Genomic DNA, 22,577 nt, shown 5'->3' on the forward strand with positions numbered 1-22,577 from the left:
GGACAAATGTAGTGCAAAATTTTCAAATGGAGGGCACGTGAAAAAAATTGCTGATTTTTTTAAAAATGTTAAGATAAATGCATGTTTCTGAAGCTTCTATAGACAATTGCCCCACCATGCCCCTCGCGTGAGACGCCAAAGGCCCCAACGGCAGGACCGGGCTGGGGCCGGTCCCAAGGCCTCGCCGGGCCACATCCGGCCCGTGGGCCACAGGTTGCCTACCCCTGGTCTAGACAGCCCTAATTAGTAAGACTTTCCAGAGTTTGAACAAACTACGGAAACGGGTTTTCATAGTTTATCAAAACTCTGGAAAGTCATTCTAATTAGAGGAATCTAGACCTATGTTACCCATGGAAGTATCCAGATGCATGGACAGAAACCAGTCAAGGAGCTGTTGGGTGCCAGTCCACAGAGAGTTTCCAGGAGAAAAAAAAAACTGTAGCCAGTGGGCACAAGTATGGTATTGGTTCCGAGCATACTGGTTTTGGGGTGTGTGTGTCTAGTTTTCCCTCTCACAAAAGATAGCTTGAGATGTACTGATCACACTACACCTTTGACATCAGCCCCTCATCATGTCATGTGTTGTATTACTCGGGTCATTGTATGTAAAGTTATATTAAATCATCCCTCAATTAACTACCTTTTCACTGCAGCACACTAATGTCTGTGGAAGAAAACAACTGATTTTCAATTTTACAGATTCTCAAATCTTTGTACATAATGTATCTAGACACAGAAATGTGATTTATGTGATTTTGCTATTCATCCTCCAGTCTGCCGGCACTGTAAAATCTCAAACCCAATTGTACTGTTCTACATACTAAATGGATTTTATGATTTAAACAATATTCACCTCCAGTCAGTCAATTGTTGGTTGCTTCCAATTGTCTCTGGGATTACTGCTGTAGGCTGGACAGAATTGTGCAGGGCAACACCTGGAATTTGTTGCCAGGTAGAAGGCAACAAGATCTGCTGGGTCCCTCCAGGCCAAGCCTGCTGCAAAACAGCAAATAGAAAAATGAAAGATTTATTAAGATTATATTCTTAAAATGTGAGGAAGAAAAATAATGTGTTCAAAGTAAAATTAAATCAGTAGAATGTTAACTTGCAGAGATAAAAACATGAGATTGCAATGCAGCACATAATTTTAAAATGGGGAATTAACAAGTAATGCAGAGAAAAAGCACTCTGTTCAAACTGTTTATATTACAAGGGTCTCCTAGGGAGGAGTTAGACCCTCATATCATACTGCAGAAACCATATGCAAACACATCTCTTCAAAAGCTCAGCATGAGAAGTGACATTTTGGGGAGGAAAGTGGTTCTTAACTTGTGGCGTCAGCCATCTCTGGGGACTTCAGGACATGTAGAGGGGAAGTACATGTTTGATGGGTACTTCAAGTACAACTGGTGTTCATATACATTTTTTCCTTGAAATTTGCCCTTACAGTTGGGTCCAAGACCTGAATTCAAGTCTTAGTTCCAATTACGGCAACTTACTAAAACAATATCAGTTCATAAACACTATTGATTTTCTTGGATCTGTACTAGTTGGGTTAGCAAATAGATTCAGGCACAAATCCTCTTCTTCATGCTCACCAAACAGTTTAATATAACCAACTACAAATCATTGCATAAAGCAGTAGGTTGAATGCATGTAGGTCACACAGAGAATTTTTGTACTCTTACTTGTATACACATACTGGTGCAGTATTGTAAAGAAGTAGAGGCTATGAGTTTCAGTAGATTTCTTCAAATTTACAGACCTATATGCAAAGTTAGACAAGTCTCATAGTAAGCTTAGGCACACTGGACTACACAGAGGATTTGGTTCTTAAGCTGCAATTTGGATGGCATAATACTACTACAGTGGTGCAGGTGGCATCATCAGCTCTACAACAGATGATAGCAGGATAAAATGGCTGCTGATGGTGGGGCTCATCCATCCCAATTCCTATTCTATATAAAGTATCTCTTTTTTGTACCCAATACCAGGGGAGACTGTATTGTTGCTTTTAAAACAAGGTGGAAAGAATAGGATGAATAATTCTATTTCTAGTAGTCCTTCTCCTTTAACTGACAAAACAAAGACTGCACCTAAGTAGAAGACAGTTTGCTGCCTTTTATAAGCTCTGCCAAGAACAACAGTTTCCCTACCTAGGAATTTCTTCACAAAACACAGGTTCTGCTGTAAAATATTTCAAGGCTACAACATATATATGGTCTTATTCTCTGCAGTTTGAACTGTAAAATATAAACATATGCCATTTCTAATGATATATCTCTGCAAGTAACACACTCACATATTACAAACACTGGTTCCAAACAAGAAGCCTTCAAGCAGAGAACTGCTAACCCCTCTGCCAACACAAGCGGAATAATTAAAAAAGAGAATTATGTTAAAAGTCACACCATGCCTCTTTCCAAAAGCCAACACCTGCACAAGACAAAGCAGAGAGTTTAATACAGTGTGAGAGCTAATGTCCCACCAGGAGGCAGAATCGGGCCTTCCAAGCGACGAACTGTTTTGACAGAGGAAGGACAAAAATATGCAAAGCTTAGCATGGCTAATGCAAACGTAGATGGAAGCAGCAAAAGGGAAAAGTGTTGAAAGCACTAAAGGTGAGCACTTCAGGCAAAAGGCTATTAGAGCCAAATTCACAGAGAGAAAAAGATCCAAGCAGGCTCATGGATTTAGTCAGGGGAGGAGTATTCTGTCACTGCACCAAATGAGCAAAAAAATTAGTAGAGGGTGCTAAATTCAGCATTCCAAGAATTTCAGCTTTAGCTGGTGTTGTTTTAAAGCAAATTTCTAATCCCTAAGGGTGCAAAGATGTTTGAAAGCACACAATTCCTGGGAAATCTCAGAAGGGAGGGGAAGCAGAAAAGAAGTTCAAATGGTCAGTGCCTTGCAGAACTCATCTTCTCTTCTCAAGAGCAAAGAAGATTATGCAAATACCACCTATATGCTTAATCTCCATAATTTATACAGGTCTCAGAATTCAGCTTTCCTTGCCAATGCATTTTGATTAAGTACAGAGTACAGAACTCCTCAATTCAGTCTAATATCAATATCTTCAAAGATATTGACATTGTAGAACATTTAAGTTCAGTTTTATATACTTCCCATGTTTTGGCAAATGAAATTCAACCTGAGTTGAACAAAGGGAGGCAAACCAGAGACCAAAGACGACTTCAGTGGTCTTTTCATAACTAGTGTAATTTTTAAGAACCTCTCTCGTCTGCCATGTTGCACTCTCTGGAGCACACATAGAAATGCCACTTAGAGTTACACATCTTGGTGAGACTTTTATTTCGACTTGACCAAAAAATGCTTCATTTCTCTCCATTGGAAGAGAAAGATACTCATGGATTATCACTTTAAAGCCACATAAGACAATGATATACAGTATGTAACAAATGGAAGTGTGCTTTGCAAGACATGTGAGGACACCACAGTTTCAAGTGCACTGCAATGTTTCCATTCACTGATCTGATTCTGGGGTTTCCAATTGACTGTTTCATGGCACTTGCAGTGTGAATTCCAATAAAGGTGCCACACTAATCTAGTAAGAAAAAGGAAATTTTGACAATACACACTGCTGCTTCCTTGTGAGTTTTTTACAACATGCTACCCCAAGAAACTGTTTAGAAGGTTAAGAGCTCACCTTTAATCTCAACCAAGAAATGCAAAAGGAACTAAAAGCATTGGTGGGAAGCAACATCTCTCTGAGGATGATGCACACTGCCAATGATTGGTCAGAAGTAATGAAAGGCCAGGGAGAATTGGAGTCATCGTTGTTCATTGTAAATTAAGAAATCTGGATTATTAAAGCCATAAATTAATAAAGCATTTGCTGATATTAGAGGCTTTAAATGCCTGAAACATTTCAACATGCAAAGAAGCCATTTAAAATAAAAACTAAACTTGTCAAATCATAGCTACTCAGATACCTGTGGTAGAGTCAACCTAAGGGCCATCCCCTTTGTTTTCAATCAATAAAACATTTAAAAGATATGAGAGTAAAGAAAAGAAGAAATACAACTGCCACTCTTCTCAAACTAGGAGAAGAGCTGGATCAGCATACTAGGCTAGTAAAGAACAACAGTCAATGGATCTGGATTCTTTACAGAGCAACACTAAACATCAGAGTCAGACAGTGCTTCAGCAATGTTGGGGAGGAAAAACAACGAGACATTAAGATGTAGCAAGAACACAGCCACAAGATGGCACATGCTTCCATGCCCTCTGCAAGTCTAAGTTAAAACAAAAACTCCGTTAGTGAACACAATCAAGGGAGGCAATTACCAGTACTGCAGCCGTCTGTTCTACTAGCGCTGGCCGGCCGGCTGCGCAGTTCAGAGTAAAGGGCACCGCATACTGCGGCGTGATGGTGGCTACTTGAGGATGAAGAGTTGCTACCATTAGTGGTGTACAGCTTCCCTGAAATGTAGATTAGGCAGTGAGTGAAACAAATGTACTGAGGTAACAGGGCCAGAAAGGCTTTCTCCCCAAGGATATTAGTGGTGTTTTGAGTGGCTTGCAGAATTCATAGGTATGCACTGAAAAGTCAATATGTTCTTGTACCAGCTTAATTCAAAATCTCTTGTATGCAGGGATTTTATGCACTCCTGTATATCAATGAACAAAATTCCTGTGTCTAGTACACTCAAGCCAAATCATGAGTGTTTTCTAAACTAGTGCATGGAAGGCTTGGAAAACAAATAGTCCCTAAAATGGCTTATTGGAAGTGTCCAATTGTTAAAATCAGCATTTTAGTAGTTTGACATGAAAACAGCAATAACTGTCTTCCCACTGGCTTTCCAGTAAAAAGTAAATAAATCGATACTGAGAAATTCAGTGATTGGTGTAATTCAAACATTTCTATGATTTTAGATTCGAAGATGCAAATAATCTATTTGTAGAATTAATGTAGAATGGTATGAAGTCTGTGTTTCATTTGAGTGCTTCCAAATACCTTCCAAAATAAAAAAAACCCTATAAGGAATGAATTACTAAGTACTTCTAATTTAACCATGCCTGATATGAAATGGCAATGTCACAACCCGAGTCCCACGATTAAGACCATGAAATTATGTTAACAAGTATTTTGTTACTATAAAGTTTTCATGATCTCCTGTTGTGGAACAAACATCCATATTATAAAAATAAATATTTAGCAAAAGAAAGTACTTCTGGAAGGAGAAATTCCTGTGATAATGTAGCAGAATACAAAATAGATTTTGACTCTGAAAATAATAAAGACTGAATCCTAAATATTTTATATAATTTTTCATTTTCTGAATTCAATCTCACAAAAAGGAACAATAAAGGTGCAACAAGTACTGTTATTAATGTGATAGGAGAATGAAAATAGCTATTGGATATTAATTAATAATTTGTTATTTTACAGATTAACGTTTGTAAAAATATTCTAGTGTAAGCACCACCGACAGATCTGTACCTCTAAATTAAAACTACCTAAAATTTTGATTTTTTTTTCATTTAGAATGGCCAACATTTTAAAATAGCAAGAAGATTAAGTTTAGGTAATGCAACAGACTAGTGTGCATGTTTTATTGTCTTTTTTTTTCTCCAGTAGTCATAGCCAGGACTCTGCCTGTGACTTGTAAATAATCAGGAATTTCTAGTTCCCCAATTTCAATCAGAACATACCAATAATATTATGCAGATATTTACGACAATCTACTTTACTGCCCCCACTTTTACCTGTGTAAGAACTCCTGACTGTATCTGCAATGGCTGGGCTGCTGGTGCCTGTGGCACAATTGGAACAGCATTGTCCATCCTTACAGGAAACCCAGAATGCTTTGTCGTTGCTTGAAGACCAGCTGAAGGAATAAAAGTAACAGCATGGTTAATCTGCTTTTCTAACTATCCCAAGATTTTCCAGAGCCCAATTACTTGTACTAACAAGTGAAGTAAAAACTATCTACATTAAGGAGTCAACACATTGAGCTGACTTCCATAAACATTACAGAGAAGTTTTACTATGTAATATAATACCAACAGAGTAACAGCAGCATTATTTTTTTTAAACAGCTGGAACACAGAATGTGAAAAAAAATTGGCTATTTCCAAGTATGTGTTGCCATGATTTCCCAATAACGTTCTATCTATCTACACCCGCAGTGCATATCACAAGGTAGAAAATATTTTTTAAAAATTATCTAAAATGTCTAGACTTATACATGAGTATATACAGTATGAGTACATCATTTAGTGAAGAGTTGACTCTTTGGGGTGAACTATGGGAAGGGAGAATAATGCTGCAACAGACTTGAGGATTGAAAGCAAAGTACTACTGTTCCATATTATTAAATGATTATAGTTAAATTTGAACAGATTAATCTATTAATCAAGCCAACTAGTCCTTTCATCTTTTTTTCCCTACTTGCTGGCTACCATGATAGACTTAATTCAAGTAAATGAATATTACAAAAAGGTAGTGACAGGGAACCAAAGATGCTTCAGTTGCTTACTTAAATAAAAGCAGTAGGCCTCAATGACAAAATATTATTTATGTCTGCACATTCACATGTGCGTTTTATCCCAATTTTACCTTTTCCAGTTATTTCAAAATCTATAGCTTCAAGATGTTCACATAGGCCACCATGCTGATTATCTGTTATTCTTTTAAAGTGTCAGATTAGCTGTACAGATGTCAAAATCTCTTAATTATTTTGTTTATAAGAAGTTACTGATATACATATATACTTACTTTGAAAGGCAGGAGGACACACAATGAATGTTTGCTGAAATGGATCTGTCTGGGTGCAGATCTGTGTGGTTCCAGGCTGCAAAGAAACACTTTGCTGTGCCACCCCAGCAACTGGTGCTGCAGATGATGGGTACAAAGCAGACTGGTAATTCAACAGTGGAACATCTGAATTTGCCAGAGACAGAGTAGCAGCAGCTGTAGAATTGGAAGCCAAAACACTAGCCTAAAAAAACCAAAACATATAACATTAGAACTCTTTCAAATCTTTTACAAGCAACAAATCTAATAAACCAGAAGTGGGAAACTTTTGGTACTTTCAATGCTTTGCCCTACAATTCTCAAGGATTCACCCAACATGACCACTGAGAAGAGACTGGAGAAGTTTTAGACCAAAACATTTAGAGTAACAAATATTTCCCCAAGTGTGGTGTTGTGTTTAGAACCTTGTTCAAATTCCTGATGGGACATGAACTACACTGGGTAAAATTGGACCAGTAAGCCTCTCTAAGCTTGACCTACCTAACAATGCTTTTGTGAGGGTAAATCAGGGAAGAGAATAATCATGTACACAGCAGTATCTGAAGGAAAACTGAGATATAAATGAACATATAAAACTTCCAGCTTGCTAACAATTTAACCTGATTTTGAGTATAAGCATATTTTACAGACCACCCTGTCTATCTTTTAGAACTAAACAGTTGGATTACACATGAAGGAAAGGGCAAATCACCTAGAGAGCACTGCTCTCTCAAGGCAATGAGGGCTTTAATGTTACTTCAATTTCTTGAAGGGAGTCTGAATTTCATACACATTCATATTTCTTTGATAGCTGCCTATTAAATATTGTACCATTTTTAAATTAAAATAACTGCATCTACTGTAAACTAAGTCTAGATTTCTGAGGAAACTGTTTCACAGAATACGAAAGGAATATTCTTTGGGACTTTGTCCTTCCAAATGAAGAAAATGGAAATGGTTACCTGATGGTGCACAGTATTGAGCTGGTTGTTGAAACTCATGGTGAGGTTTGTGCTTGTGTTTGGTGCAACATGTGTTGTGAATGGGCTCTTTATTTGATTAACTGTGTCATACATATTGACTCTTCGCTTGCAAATCTCCATGTTCTGGAAGCAGGATTTCACACTGAAACAGAATAAATAAAAACTATAGCCAAAGACATCATTCCGTTTGGTGACTTGTTAGAAAGATAAATTTAGGTGACTACAAATCAGTAGCTAAAAACATGTGTAGTCTGTACACATTATGCTTCCATGTCTATTTTACACATTGTTTAACCATGAATTCCGTTCTCTCTCCATTACAAATCTCAATGCTCAAGAGTGCTCAATACCAGCTACTCTTACATGTATTTACTCATCCACATACTCCTAGGAAACTGAACACTTTTTGAGTAGCTGCCAAGCATCCACTACCACCTCCCATTCTTTCTTCTCTCTTTGTCATCCCATTATGTTTGGTATACAAAAATTCTTTGTCTATAAGAAACCAAAAATAAGAGTGAAAGGCTCAGATGGCAAGAAGTACAACACTAAAATCAGTGTTGGTACTTCCTCTGATCTTTCTAAACTAGTTTGGATTTTTTTGCCCTTGAATGTTCAAGCAGGAGTTTATATGATGCTTTATTTCTTACTTGCTCTAAAGTAGGGGTGGACAATGTTGGCAGGTCTGCAAGCCAATTTTACACACATATACACACAACACATGCCACTCATTTTGGTGCCAAAGCAGAAGTCATTAAACAAAAATGCTTGTCTAAAGAACTTTTAACACTGGGTGTGAGATGGGAAAGGATTACAAAAATGGCCACTGAAGGGCTGTATGTAGCCTCCAAGGAACGTGTTGCCGATTCCTCTCCTAAATTCTCAGAATGAATATTTACAAATATGAATTACAGTATATGCTCACTAAAAGTTGACCTCATGTGTAAGTAGAAGGCAAGTTTTGGGGCCAAAATTATGGATTCTGATATAACCCATGTATAAGTCAAGGATAAAAATTAGGTGCTTATAACAAAGGACATAACGAATGAAGGAAAGGAAAATGATGCCAAAGCACATTGTCACTTTTCTAGTCAGGCATTCAAAAAGGCCAGACACGGATCCATGGCAGAGAGCAGTGGTCGTCGGTGCTCCCTTCAGACTAAGATTAACTAAGCTCTCGCCTTTTACCACTCTATTCAGAGACAGGGGTGCTTCCTATTTTGGTAGAATTTAAAGTACAGTAATTACACTCTTATATATTTATTGTTTTATGTACAGTGCTGTGCAAATCTACAGCATTATAAATAATAATAATAATAATAACAACAACAACAACAACAACACTGACCCATGGATAAGTTGACCCATGTTCTGTGGGATGATTTTTTGACTAAAATTTCTAGACTTATATACAGAGTATATACAGTAATAAACAGTCATCCTTTCATGTATCTGTGCCATAAACTCACTGGTTGCTGTGTGGGAAATCCAGTAGATGGTTCATTGTCACAAAGGGATGGTTCAAAGTCTTCAGCGGAGTAATTCTTTTATCTGCATCAATTGTCAACATTTTCTTCAACAAATCAATATATTCTCTTCGGTCAGCCTTCTCTGCCAACATGTCTGTTCCCTCTAAGTCTGTAGACATATTCACCTTTGGGGGAAGAGGTTAAAACCATTACTGTCGCAAAACCAATCATTATATAATAGAAAATTACTGGACACAAAGCCATGAGGCTGCTTCTATAAAAATGCAATTTTAATTCATCTTTAGATTCAGGGTCCTAGCCACACTCTTCTGTTTTTTTATACAGATACTAAAATAAATTACCATATTATTTACAGGATATGTTCAAGGGAAGAAGCCTGATGTCATCCTAAACATACTTTCTCAGATATAAGACCTATAATTTTCTCAATGGCTTGCTTTCAGGTAAATGCACAATAATTTTTTAATTTTAATTTATTTATGTGCTTATTTAGATAATAATGGTATAGTGCTTTCAGTGCTGGACTAGGACTCCAGGAGATCAAGGTTCAAATCCCTGCTTGGCTCACTGGGTGACCTTGGGCAAGTTACACTGTCTCAATCTTTGAACAAATTTTGCCATAAAAAACCCATGAAAGGTTTGCTTTAGAGTCGCCATAAGCTAGAAAAGATATTTTTTAAAAAGTTTTTTATAAAGTTTATTAAATGTTAAAAAAGAGACAAAAACAAACATTAAACATAAACAAAACATAATAATATCCATTCAACATCTGCAATCAAATTGGAGAGCAATCTAATATATCAGATTTGTGAGGGTCACTCATTTCACAATCAGAGGTTTCATTTATAATAGTTTCTAACATTCCACTCCTTATCCTATCTTGAAGTTAGCTACCCGCTCCTAATAACTTTCTAAGCTCTTCTTACACCCATACCTCATAAAGATATGAATAATGACTGTACCTTTTATTTTCCAAGGGAACAGTGAGATGACACCCTTAACTCCTATACAAAGCAGATCATCAAATATTTCTGCTATGGAATGTTGAATTATTACATTTATAGTTTGAAAGGCAGCATCATTATTTACTGGCATCTCACCTGCGCCATGTCATCCAAACAATTGAAAATGTACTTCCGTGCTTCCTTTGATTTTATTCCCGTCTCCAACTCATGTTCCTCTGGAGTCTATTAAATAAAATATGGATTAGAAGTACTGAAACAAAGTTTTAGTATTTTGCACAATAAACATAAAGCTGGGTCAACAGGCAATTAGCAACTCAAAAACTGAATGCTCCATGAAAGAGAAATGGAGGCCATCATAACCTTGCTACCTAAGCTTGTGAAAACGCATCAGTACCAAATTAATGTTCTCTTCTGTGTTTTCACAGTAAAATATAAATAAACATGGGAAACGTATCAGGTATTTCACAAAGCAACCATAATGAGAGTTTCATAAAGTGTTCAGTATCTGAAAGGATGTTTTGAATCAGTGTGATTATTTTACAAGCAAATTGCAAACACAGAAGAAAACAAGAAATGCATTGTAAAGTCGAAGGCTTTCATGGCCGGCATCCATAGTTTTTTGTGGTTTTTTCAAGCTATGTGGCCATGTTCCAGAAAAGTTTCTTCCTGACGTTTCGCCAGCATCTGTGGCTGGCATCTTCAGAGAATGTTTGCCTGGGAAGGACTTGGGTATATATAATGTGTGACCTGGAAAGTCAGGAGTGAATGTGCATGTACAGTGGACCCTTGTTATACGCTGGGGTTTGGTTCCAAGATCCCCCTGTGTGTAACAAAATCCATGTATGCTCAAGTCCCATTAAATATAATCACATAGCAAAATGGTGTCCCTAATAAAAAATGGAACATCAAGGTAAATTTATACTTTTTTGGAACATTTTCAAATCGTGTATGCTTGAATCCGTGTATAAAAAAATCTGTGTATAAGAAGGACCGACTGTATATTGTTTTTGTTGCTAATGGCAGGCCTCAGGGTGGAGGGTCTGCAAAAGAGGATTGATGTCTGCTTGATAGTGCTCATTGTTTGCTGGGAGATTTCTCATTTGCATTTGTTGAGTCTTTGGTCTTGCTATCTTTCAGGTCTGGTAGCCAAGCCATTGGCGCACTCATGACATAACTATGGCAGCAGAAAAAGAACCTGATTTTTCCAGGTTCCTTTTCCTCCAAAGTAAAGCCGCACGGTTTGGCAGCTGCGACTTCCCTCCGGAGGAAGTTAGGCCACCACCAGCCCGGATTTACCAACAGGTATGTACCGGGCCTAAGTTTATATTTTTTCTCAAAATCTTAAGGATCAGAAAAATCATACATTGTTGACTCTCAGATGCTGATCAGACTCTTCATATGGTGCTAGTCTATACTACATGCAACACTTACTACTGTTTGGCAAGTGTCTTTATTAGTTTCTAATAAAGAAACTAAAGACATGGAAGAATTAACACTATCTGATTATCATTTAAGACACATTAACAACAAGCAGCTACTCCTTATATAAACTGGAATTACTTGCTTCAAAGAATATATTCTAAAGAAAAATAAAAACCTTTAGCCTCCACAGTGGGTATCCCAAGTTTGGATCTCTGTTAAAAAACCTGCTTGTTTTCGTTCCTGCACTCAGAAGATACTCTGCTGGAAGTCCTTGAGTTTGTGAAATGTAACGAATCTGAAACAGAAAAAAAAGATATCCATGACGACCCCAGCAAATTGTGTTGGGCCTAAATCCTATTGCTAGTGTCAAACAGATTCAATCTACTGAATCACTGGAATTTATGAAATTCCAGTGACAGGTTCCCACTGATTTAATGGATCTAGTCTTGGGACAAGCAATAGGATTTAGCTCTTAATAACTAAAATATATATGGAAAATATATTCGACGGAGGTTTAAACAGGTTTACAGACAAGATTTCTATGCTGAAGCAAAGTAATTTCCTTGGTTAAACTTATTCACCTTGTTTTGAAATATATCTTTTCTGTCAGTGGTTGTTCAAATGTATGCTAACTATACATAAACACACCCACCATATCTACACATCTCATATTTACTTCATGTTCAATTTATTACAAATTTCTTTCTTAAACACTAAAAATTAAATCTGAGCCATCCAAAATGCGATAGCAATCTGATTCTCATAATCATTTAAGGCCCCTTGAAAAACAACTAAAGCAATTGGGGAAGTGTTCCCTGTTCTTATCAGTGCAGCATGGTACCATTTGTGCACTTTAACACTGTTACATATGGATTGTGATACTGCTAAATTATTTAGCTCCAGTTTCCGATTAAGCTGAAATGATGTCTTGAAAGGACACACTAACCAACCATTTCCAGTGGTCTTATCAATGTTGCAATAAACACCACTGTCTACTAGAAGACTTTGGACACATGTGGCAAGATTTAGCACTCTTTGAAATTCAAATTTATAGTGAATAAAACATCACAACTGCTAAAATATTTTTCCCACACCACTGAATGTATTAAAATGTCCAGACAACTTAGGGCCGAAACAGAAAGCCGCTCCTTTCTGAGCCAGCAAAAGCTGGCTTTTCTGCTGCTGCTGAGATTTTACAGCAGTCCTGTGGCATGCAGTGTATAAACGTCATGCTGCCAGAGCACCACAAAGCTGTCAGCTGTGTGGTCGGATGGGCAGCTTCATGGAAGCTTCTAGCCAGCTTGGGGGCATGCGTCGTCTAAACAATAAGCCCCCAAGCCGCTGGGAAGCTGCTGCAAAGGAGCTGTCTGTTTCGCCCCTTAGTTTGTAAATTTTAATCCTCTAGTCCAAGTATCTTCTCATTGACTCATTTGATACTATAGCCCAATTTTTTGCCCAACCCGCCATACACTCCTATACCTGTTTTTCTTTTGTACTAAATCGTAATAATAATTTATACATTTTACTTGTTAGGTGACCATAATCTGTATATACAAATTTCTCAAACTACTATACAGCATGTACATTTCTAAGCCGCTTATCAGTGAACTCTCTAAGTGGTTTACAATCAGTAAGCCAATTGCCCCCAACAAGCTGGTTACTCATTTTAGTGACCTACAGAAGGATGCAAGGTTGAGTCAACCTTAGAGCTCTGCCTGGGATCGAACTCACAACCTTGTGGCTGCAATACCAGCATTTAACCACTGTGCCACTAGTATTCTTTTGCTCATACTACTTGCTCATATAATTTAAAAGAAAACTTTTACAAAATGTTAGCAAAAAAGTATAGGTGTAATGAGTATTTGTTGGAAATGCAATAAGCATATTGGACCCTTCTATCATAGGTGGAAGTGCAAAAAGGCAAAGGAATACTGGCTTAAAATAAATAAATGGATGCATAACATCTTTGAATTTAAGCTAGCTCTGAAACCAGAGGTATATCTATTAAATATGATAAATTTAAAGGATAAGAGTGTACATATAGATTTACATGGTGAATGTGGCAAGACTAGTTTATGTAGGATACTGGAAAGTTAAGGAAATACGAAATAATATGGAATGGTTAGAGAACGTAATGAATTTGGTAGGATTGAATAAATGAACTAATTAAAGAAACAGGATCTGAAATGAGGACTTTTTACAAAGATGGAAACCAAAAGAGGGAAAATTACTATCATGTGATTTCATATCTAAAGAATAAAGTTAAAGTTTTCAGATTTAGGAAAGAAAAGTTGGTATGTGATAGATAATTAGCGAATAATAAATAATGATAAAACAATGAAGTGAGCAGAAAATAGCATGTATAAAGTGGTGGTTGGGGGTAGGAGATGTAGTATATGTTGTTACAGTTTATTGGCCTTTGTTTGTTTGTTTGTTTGTTTATGTTTATGCCAAAGTCCACTTATGTATGTATGTTTCTATTTTGGAAATTACTAATAAATTTAATTTTTAAAAAATGTCCAAACACCTTTAGTTTGGCTATTTTGCAATAAAAACACAATGAACAACCACAGAATCTAGAAATTCCTATATAGCACCTACTAAAACCAAAGTAAGTAACTTGTAAGCCTCCAGATGCTACTCTACTAGAACTCACCATTTTCTATGCTATTTAGGGCTAATAGGAACTGCAATGCAACATCATTTGGCTACAAGCTGTCCACACATGCACTGGAAGTTTCATCTCTAACACACACATTTACTTCTATGAAACAATTTCATATGAGGAACCTACACCAAGTTTTTTCTCTCATGCACATTAATTCTCTACATTACATTACCTTTCCTCTTAAAGATTAACAGCGTTGAAAGCACATGATTTAATGTAAGAGGTGCAAAACATTAACTTTAAAGGCCATTTCATGCACAACATTTTAATAAGGGTGTTCGCAGACATAAGGGCAAAGTGTGCAGCTAGAGATTTTGCTATCTGCAAATTTGCTAGGAAAGCCTAGTTAAAAGCAAGTGCAATCCAAACATGTGTTCTAAAACATATCATATGCAAAATCTTCAGTCATGACAATGTAGATTTGTTACACATCTTCCTCCATACACCAACTAATATGAAATGTGTGAAACAGCCTTCTGAACAATACAATAAAGTTGTATATAAAGAAAAATATTTCAGACACACCAAATATTTCCAGGTTAAAAAAACATGAGGAATATATATATATATATATATATATATATGAAGCATGGTATGCTATTAGATAAGACAATATGAAACTTGACTCTCTTGATCATGCTGAATTTCTTGTGATTATACACCCACATCACTGAGTAAACAAAACCTACTGTGGGTCACCCCCCAGGAAGCAATTCAGCAAATGCAATTCTCTGCAAGTGTACATATGGAAATAACCAGATCCCACTAAGTTCAATGGCATATATAGCCTACTGAGACTGCTTAGGAGTGCAGGCTCAAATATCAGAGAATCAGCTCAGAGCATCTTTAGTACTGTATACTAAATGAGAAATATACCACAGCTAAGTATTTTATAAGGGAAATATTTTTATAAGATCATCTTAAAGCCATGTAGAACTATGAAGTCAAATTTTAATGAAAATTGCAAGAGCACCAGCACACACTTACCTGATCATATTCTGAAGCGCCTGGATATAAAGGCCAGCCAAGAAACAGCTCAGCTATCACACAGCCCAATGACCACATATCAATAGCTTCACAAAATGGTAAACCCAGAATAATTTCAGGGGCTCTGCAAAACACACACATTTCATTCGTTTATTATTCACAATTCTACAGACAAAACTTACAACTATTTCACAAATCTCACTGTCAGAAGTACAAATTAAAAAACTGATAGACAGCAAATTAATATGCGTCTTTTCCACAATAAATTAACATTTCTGCCAAAGAAAAACATAAGCAAAATTGATACCAATGGCAATAAAGAGTCCTGTAGACCTCAAAAGACTACAAAATGTATTGCGTTACCACAGAAAATTTGTAGTGCTTGACAAAGTAGATTCTGGCCAACAAAAGCTTATGCCACAACAGGCTCATTTGCCTTTAAAATATTCTGTTATTTCTGTTCTAGGCCACTACTATCCCTTTGGTGTTTATCAAAATTGATGCCATTATAGGCATATGTCAGTTAACAAAGCCTTTTGCACCCCCACTCACCACTTTCCTCCTCATCCTATGTCTAGCTGGGGTTTAATAATAATAATAATAATAATAATAATAATAATAATAATAATAATATTTCCCGCCTCTCCCTGCGGATCAAGGTGGGATTACAACCGATAAAATCAAACAATACAATTACACAACCCATACTACATAATCGCACTGGGAGAATGGTGAAGAAAGCCTGGAGAAATATAGACTTTCAGTCAAACTGCAGCAGCGTATCTGCAGCAAGCAATGCAATAAACAAAGCTAGAACTGGGGGAACTGGATTCTGCTCTACCAGATCTTAAGCCATATGTACCTACTTATCCTCCTCAGTAGAATGGCTGTTGCTAACAAATAAATATAAAAATCTAATTAAGGGGAAAAAATAGACACTGAGAATGAACTGGCAGGAGTTAATTGCTGTATCACAGACTCATGATTCAGCTAATTTCTTGCAGCTGAAAAAGCAACTTACATGGATTAGATTTTCATATCCCTGTTAGGACCTGGGAATCATTTTTAGTGCTATGTATGTAGACAGATAAACTCATTCATTAACACCTCAAAACATTGAAGGGGGTCTTACTGATTGTCCCCATTTGAAACTGGCAGGCTCATGTCTAGACTTAAACTGGGCAAAGCCCCAGGAAGAAATTACATATCCCCTGAACTACTAAGTCAAATTTGGAGTGGTGAACACCCATTTTAGCTGTTCTGTTCACACGTTTTGACCAGTCTGCATGTATCCACCCAATTGGGGACTTGCAATAATCATCCCAATTAACAAAAAAGGGGAAAAATCCAATACTACCAATTACAGGCCAATTTCTCTTTTTTAAGTATCATCAGTAAGTTGTACACTAGTCATCTTCTGTAGAAACTACCAAGTTGGATGAAGGAAGAAAACTTTCTGGATGAAGAGGAAGTTGGTTTTAGGTCTGGGTGCTGGTCTGTTGATCAGAGATTAGCATTACCCCATTTATTAGAAAAATATTCTTCCTCTGCTGGGGGAGCACTTTACATAGCTTTTATAGACTTTAAGTCTGCATTTGGCATGATCCCAAGAACAGACTATGGCATAAACTTGAGGCTACCAATACTGACAGGTGTCTGCTGATTCTTACTTGCAGTCTTTTCGATAAACTGTATCTGTGAGTAAGATGTAATCATGAGAGTCATTTGACTAAAGTAATAACAACTCATATTATAGTAAATCAAGGCTGTGTTCCTACCTCTACTCTGTTTAATATTTATATTAATTCCTTGGTCAACACACTTACGGAACTAAATTCCCACCCACCTAAATTGGTGGGGAGATCCATATCTATTTTATTCTATGTAGATGATGCATTAGTTCTGTCACTGTCATGTGTAGGTTTGAGACAGCAGTTAAGAACGCTATTGCAATACTGAACAATAGGCCATTAATTATGACAAATCTAAACTTTTAGTTTTCACTTAGAAACAATGTAAACATTGTTGGCAAATCAATGGATATTGAATAGGTTAAATTCTGTAAATATTTGGGAGTAATTTTTCAATCTACTGGTTCTTGGAGAACTCAAGTGTCTTATGCCATAGCAAATGCACAACTGTGTTATAACTCACTTATCCCATTTGTGTTAGGCTAAGGGAGGCCAGCATCAGCAATTTAAGTGTTCAGTACAGTGGGCCCTCAATATCCACAGGCTTGCCATCTGCAGTCAGCAAGCCTGTGCTGTCACCACATGCTGCCATTGAGAATAATGCAGGCTTGAGCATTCATGGATTGTGGTATCCGTGGCAGGGTCCAGAACAGATCCTCCACAGATACCCAGGGCCAACTGTACTAAGATCATACCACCAATGCTATATAGAGCAGAAGTATGCACGTTTAGCATTGTTGTGGCTTTATAAACTGTTCAAACAAAAATTCCGAGAAGCATTCTTGGCTTCTCAAGCTGTGTACCAAATGTTCTTTTACAGCTATAAATTGGTCAAATTTCTATTGAGACTCAGAGCTTTATAAGCAAGTTAAATTTTTGATTTAAAATCTTATTACCTAAAGGCCTGGCACCCTAAACCTTAGTGATATATTTCAGCCAAGGTGGAAGATAGTTGAAGAGAAAGTATTAAAGGATTCTCACAAAATGCCATTCTTTCTATCCGTTATACAAAAGCTAAGGAAAATACGTGTAGGCATATCTGGTTTTGTTGTTGTTGCCGTGTGCTTCCAAGTCATTTTTTATTAATGGAGTCCTAAAGGACACCCTATCATAGGGTTTTCTTGGCAAATTTCTTCAGAGAGGGTTTGCCATTGCCATCCTCTGAAGCTGAGAGTGTGACTCACGCAAGATCATCCAGTGGAATTTTATTGCAAAATCATATAAGTGCAACCTCCATTTCACTCAGCTTTTAAAGAAAGAGGATGGGCTCTTCTTCTTGGTGATTATCCCATCAAGGGCTGGTACAGACCAGCACTAAAAGCCGCCTTGTGGGTGACATGGGGTATGCATGACGCATGGCCCAATGCTGCCCAGAAGCCACCCACCTGCTCACATATGGGCTGGCTTCACAGGTAGCATTCACTGATGAGCTGGCCTCGAAGGGGATGTTGAGGTCCCCTTGACAAGAAGCCTGGGAGACTCCAGCACCAGCTCCGAGACACGCTGTGTCAGCTCGGCCAGGTAGTCTGTTAGGCCACAGGGTGGACGGTAGACCAACAGAATCCCCAGACTGTCCCTAGCCTTCAGGGTCAGGTAGATACACTCAATGTGGTCTGTTTTCTGGATAGGTTTCCTAGCCAAGGTGTAGATGCATTTATGGACTAAGGAAACCCTTCCCCCCTCGCCCACTTTCCCTAACCTACTCCTTAACAGTATACCCGGCTGGGAGGGTCCGAGCCCAAACTGCATTACTGTCGGCCCCCAGCCCAGGACTCCGTGATACAGGCCAGGTCGGCATTTTCGTGCTCTAATAGATTGTAAATTATATGGGCTTTGTTCTTTACTGACCTGGCATTACAAAGAAGCAGGGTAAGGGTCTATGATATGGTTCGGATGACCCTCAGTTCTCTTGGTTTAATAGGGTAGCTAGAAGACAAGATGTCACACACCACCCAAGAGCCACAAAGCTGTGGCAGCAGCAGAAAGGGCGCCCTTTTGCCACCTCAAAAAAGAGTGGCATTTTGCCGCCTGTTTTTGAGCCAGCAAATAGCCAGATTGGGGCAGCGGTGGGCAGCTGCCGTGGCCCCAATCCAACATTCAAAGGGGTGCTGTGAAGTCGCCCCTTCAGGGCCATCTGTTTCAGCCCCAACACTGCATCTTCCAGGGCGTGGGAGAAGTCTTTCTGGTGCGGCTTCCAGCGTATGCTGGAAGCCGCATTTGGAGCGCCCGCATATGACACGGGCGCACTAAGTACCAGAGAGATCTCAAGTGTTTTACATTGATGACATTTGGCTAACCAGTTTCCTGAGATTACAGCCAAGGTAGCTAGTTTTTGTATGACAGCAACAGTTTGGCAGGATAGGATGCTGTCTTCATATTAAAAGTATTACCATTTTATGCTGTTTTTCTGTTTCATCTATCATATTTTGCTCCCCTTTTTACTTGTTATTAGCTGAAATAAATATGTGTGCCTGCTTCTAACAGGTAAAGTGACCAGAAACCTATACCTCCAGTATCACTTACTCAGCATTTGTGAACAGCAAAACTGCAACAAAAAAAGAGAGAGAGAGAGAGAAAAAAGAACAGATAAGCTTGTCCCACCAGCTCCTCCTACCATGTCAAAACACCCTCCCCTAACAAATTTTCTGTGTTTCCTCCTGCCTCTTTGGATGAACTATCTACACTTCTGAACTCTTCCAAACCTGCAACCTGTCCTCTTGATCCAATTCCTACTCGTCTTCTTATTTCTATAGCTCCCTCTTTTCTGCCCTCACTTCTCCATATCTTCAATCTCTCTCTCTCTACAGGCTCCTTCCCGTCGGACTGCAAACATGCTCTCATTTCCCCAATTCTGAAAAAACCTTCTCTTGACCCCTCCTCTCTGTCTAGCTATCGTCCGATTTCTCTTCTCCCCTTTCTTTCTAAGGTTTTGGAACGGGTTGTTTATTCACGCTGTCTTGAGTTTCTTGAAGCCAACTCCATCCTTGATCCCTTCCAGTCTGGTTTCCGCCCAAGGCATTCTACAGAGACAGCCCTCACTAAGATTTCAAGTGACCTTTTACGGGCCAAGGCTAATGGTCTTTACTCTGTTCTCATCCTTCTTGATCTGTCTGCAGCCTTTGACACCGTTGATCACTGTCTCCTAATTGACATACTCTCTGACCTTGGGTTCTCAGACTCTGTTCTCGACTGGTTTAGATCTTACTTGTCTGGCAAATCTTTCGCAGTGGTTGCAGGCGGTCAGACTTCTTCTCCTGTTCCCTTATCTGTTGGAGTTCCCCAGGGCTCTGTTCTGGGTCCCCTTCTGTTTTCTCTCTACACACTATCCTTAGGTAAACTCATTAGCTCTTTTGGTTTTTCCTACCATCTCTATGCCGATGACACCCAGTTATTTCTTTCCACCCCTGACCTTTCTCCAAGGCTTGAACAGCAAGTCTCGTCTTGCCTCACAGCCGTCTCGCAGTGGATGCGCCATCGGTGTTTGAAGCTCAACATGTCCAAGACAGAGCTTCTTGTCTTTCCTGCTAAGCCCACCCTTCAACACTCCTTTTCTGTCTCTGTGGACAACATTTCTATTCAACCAGTCCAGCAAGCCCGCAGTCTTGGTTTTATCTTTGACTCTTCCCTGTCGTGTATCCCTCAGATCCAGACCACAGCCAAGGCTTGTAGATTCTTTTTGTACAATATTGCCGAAATCCGACCATTTCTCTCTGCCTCTACTGCCAAGATCCTGGTCCATGCCCTAGTGATCTCACGACTTGATTACTGTAACGTCCTCCTGGCTGGGCTTCCTCTTTCTCACCTCCGTCCTTTAATTTCTGTCCAGCATTCAGCTGCACGCATTATCACTTCCACCCACCGCTCTGACCACATCTCCCCTGTGTTGGCATCCCTTCACTGGCTCCCCCTCGCTTTCCGCATTCAGTACAAGCTCCTGCTGTCGACATTCAAAGCCCTCCATGGGCTGCCCCCCCCCTTACTTATCAGACCTTATTTCTCCTCACCTTCCCACTAGGGCCCTCCGCTCTGGTAGTCAAGGTCTGCTGTCACAGCCCAGGATTTCCTCTGCCCCATCCCGGATTCGCCCCTTTTCACTTGCTGCCCCTCACTCCTGGAACCTTCTTCCCTCGCGAGCAAGAGCCATCACTTCTTTAACCAGCTTCAAAACGGAGTTGAAGACCATTCTGTTCAGGGCAGCGTTCCCAGGCATTGCATAATTGTCACTTGCTATTTGATGATCTTTTCTTCCCTGTTTTATTGAATCATTTCCTGTATTGCCATGTATTTTATATGTATTATCCTACTAGAGATGCCCCCTCCCCACCCCCACTCCCTTTGTGTTGTGTCTTTTTAGATTGTAAGCCTGAGGGCAGGGATCCGTCCAATTAAAAAGATTGTATGTACAGCGCTGTGTAAATTTATAGCGCTTTATAAATAAAGGTTAATAATAATAATAAATAATAATATAGGTTTAGAAATCAAAAGGAAATCATAATCATAAGAAAAGTTGATGCATTTTCAACTGGATAATAGTAATAATAATAAGAAGTTTTATTTATATTGTCCCACCTCTCCCAGAGGATCGAGTAATTTCCTTTAAGGTTCAACAGGTTTTTGTTTATTTATAAAGGGCTTGTCTGACCTGGTAGTCTCATTTCTCATGTGCATATTGTTAAAATAAGAAGTTTGCTGAAATATGTTTAACTGCTTTGCTGGTGTTTTTTTTTGGGGGGGGGGGGGTAGGAGCCTATCCCTATTCTTCCCATTTTATTTTTGCCTGTGGTATCAAATTTCCTGTCCCAGAACACATCTGCTTTGGTAACTGTAGTGTACTTGTAATTCAAAGCATCTACATTGTCTTTACTCACTGCTGGTATAGACCAGCAAAAAGAGCTGGCTTCAGGTTGGCGTGGTGTCCACCCACCACTCATCCCAACTCCGCCCTCAAGCTGGCATCACGCTGCCCGCCCACTAGGACAGTGGGCAGCATTGGGGCATTCCTGCTGCAAGGTGATTAGATGCTGCACACCACAGAAGAGGTGCTGGTGCGGCAAAAGAGGTGGGTTTTTCCCATCCCAAGAAAGAGCGCCATTTTGCCACTTCTTTTTGGGCTGGAAAAATGTCAGATCAGGGCTATGGCACGTGGCTGCCATGGCCCCAATCTCGCGTGCAAAGGGGCAGCAGAAGTCACACCTCTGGGACAATCTGCTTCACCCCTCTGTCAGGAAAAATAATATATTGTTCCCATAACCCTACTACAATACTGTCTTCCATTCAAGGGGTTCAACTAGGACTTTGCATACTCAGGAACAAGCTCTCTTAGTGTTCATTTGGGTTTACCAACCGTTGGGCATTCAAAGACATAGCCTTTCCTGGATAGATAATCCCAGCCTCAGGAACCCTCTTCTCATGAGAGTCCCTAAGGTCCTCTCTGGAAATTTGAGTGGAATGCTGCCACAGTTTGCTGTTTTGTTTTTGTCTGTTTTGTAATGGTGTGTATGTGTTATGTTGTTTTAATTTGTTGGTTTTAATTATAATTGATTTAATAACTTTTTAAGGGGGGAGGGAAGTAGATTTTGATTGACCTCAAAGGGGCAGGATATAAATAAAA

General features: G+C 38.8%; 1 protein-coding gene across 4 annotated transcripts in view; it reads right to left on the bottom strand.

Moving 5' to 3' along the window:
• Nucleotides 1-22,577, bottom strand: part of HIPK1 (homeodomain interacting protein kinase 1) — a 49,603-nt gene that overhangs the window by 11,194 nt on the left and 15,832 nt on the right. The window contains exons 3-11 of one of the 4 annotated variants that reach the window (XM_042462126.1): nucleotides 15,276-15,399; nucleotides 11,796-11,915; nucleotides 10,334-10,420; nucleotides 9,213-9,397; nucleotides 7,723-7,885; nucleotides 6,743-6,965; nucleotides 5,731-5,852; nucleotides 4,309-4,443; nucleotides 854-993 (exon numbers count right to left, since the gene is read on the bottom strand). In XM_042462126.1, coding sequence (XP_042318060.1) covers nucleotides 854-993; nucleotides 4,309-4,443; nucleotides 5,731-5,852; nucleotides 6,743-6,965; nucleotides 7,723-7,885; nucleotides 9,213-9,397; nucleotides 10,334-10,420; nucleotides 11,796-11,915; nucleotides 15,276-15,399 — 1,299 coding nt within the window. Of the gene's footprint in view, nucleotides 1-853; nucleotides 997-4,308; nucleotides 4,444-5,730; nucleotides 5,853-6,742; nucleotides 6,966-7,722; nucleotides 7,886-9,212; nucleotides 9,398-10,333; nucleotides 10,421-11,795; nucleotides 11,916-15,275; nucleotides 15,400-22,577 lie in introns of all 4 variants that reach the window. The other 3 variants (XM_042462125.1, XM_042462129.1, XM_042462128.1) reach the window with 3 other exon arrangements.

This window comes from Sceloporus undulatus, chromosome 4 (genome assembly GCF_019175285.1).
Source record: "Sceloporus undulatus isolate JIND9_A2432 ecotype Alabama chromosome 4, SceUnd_v1.1, whole genome shotgun sequence".
Taxonomy (NCBI): Eukaryota; Metazoa; Chordata; class Lepidosauria; order Squamata; family Phrynosomatidae; genus Sceloporus; species Sceloporus undulatus.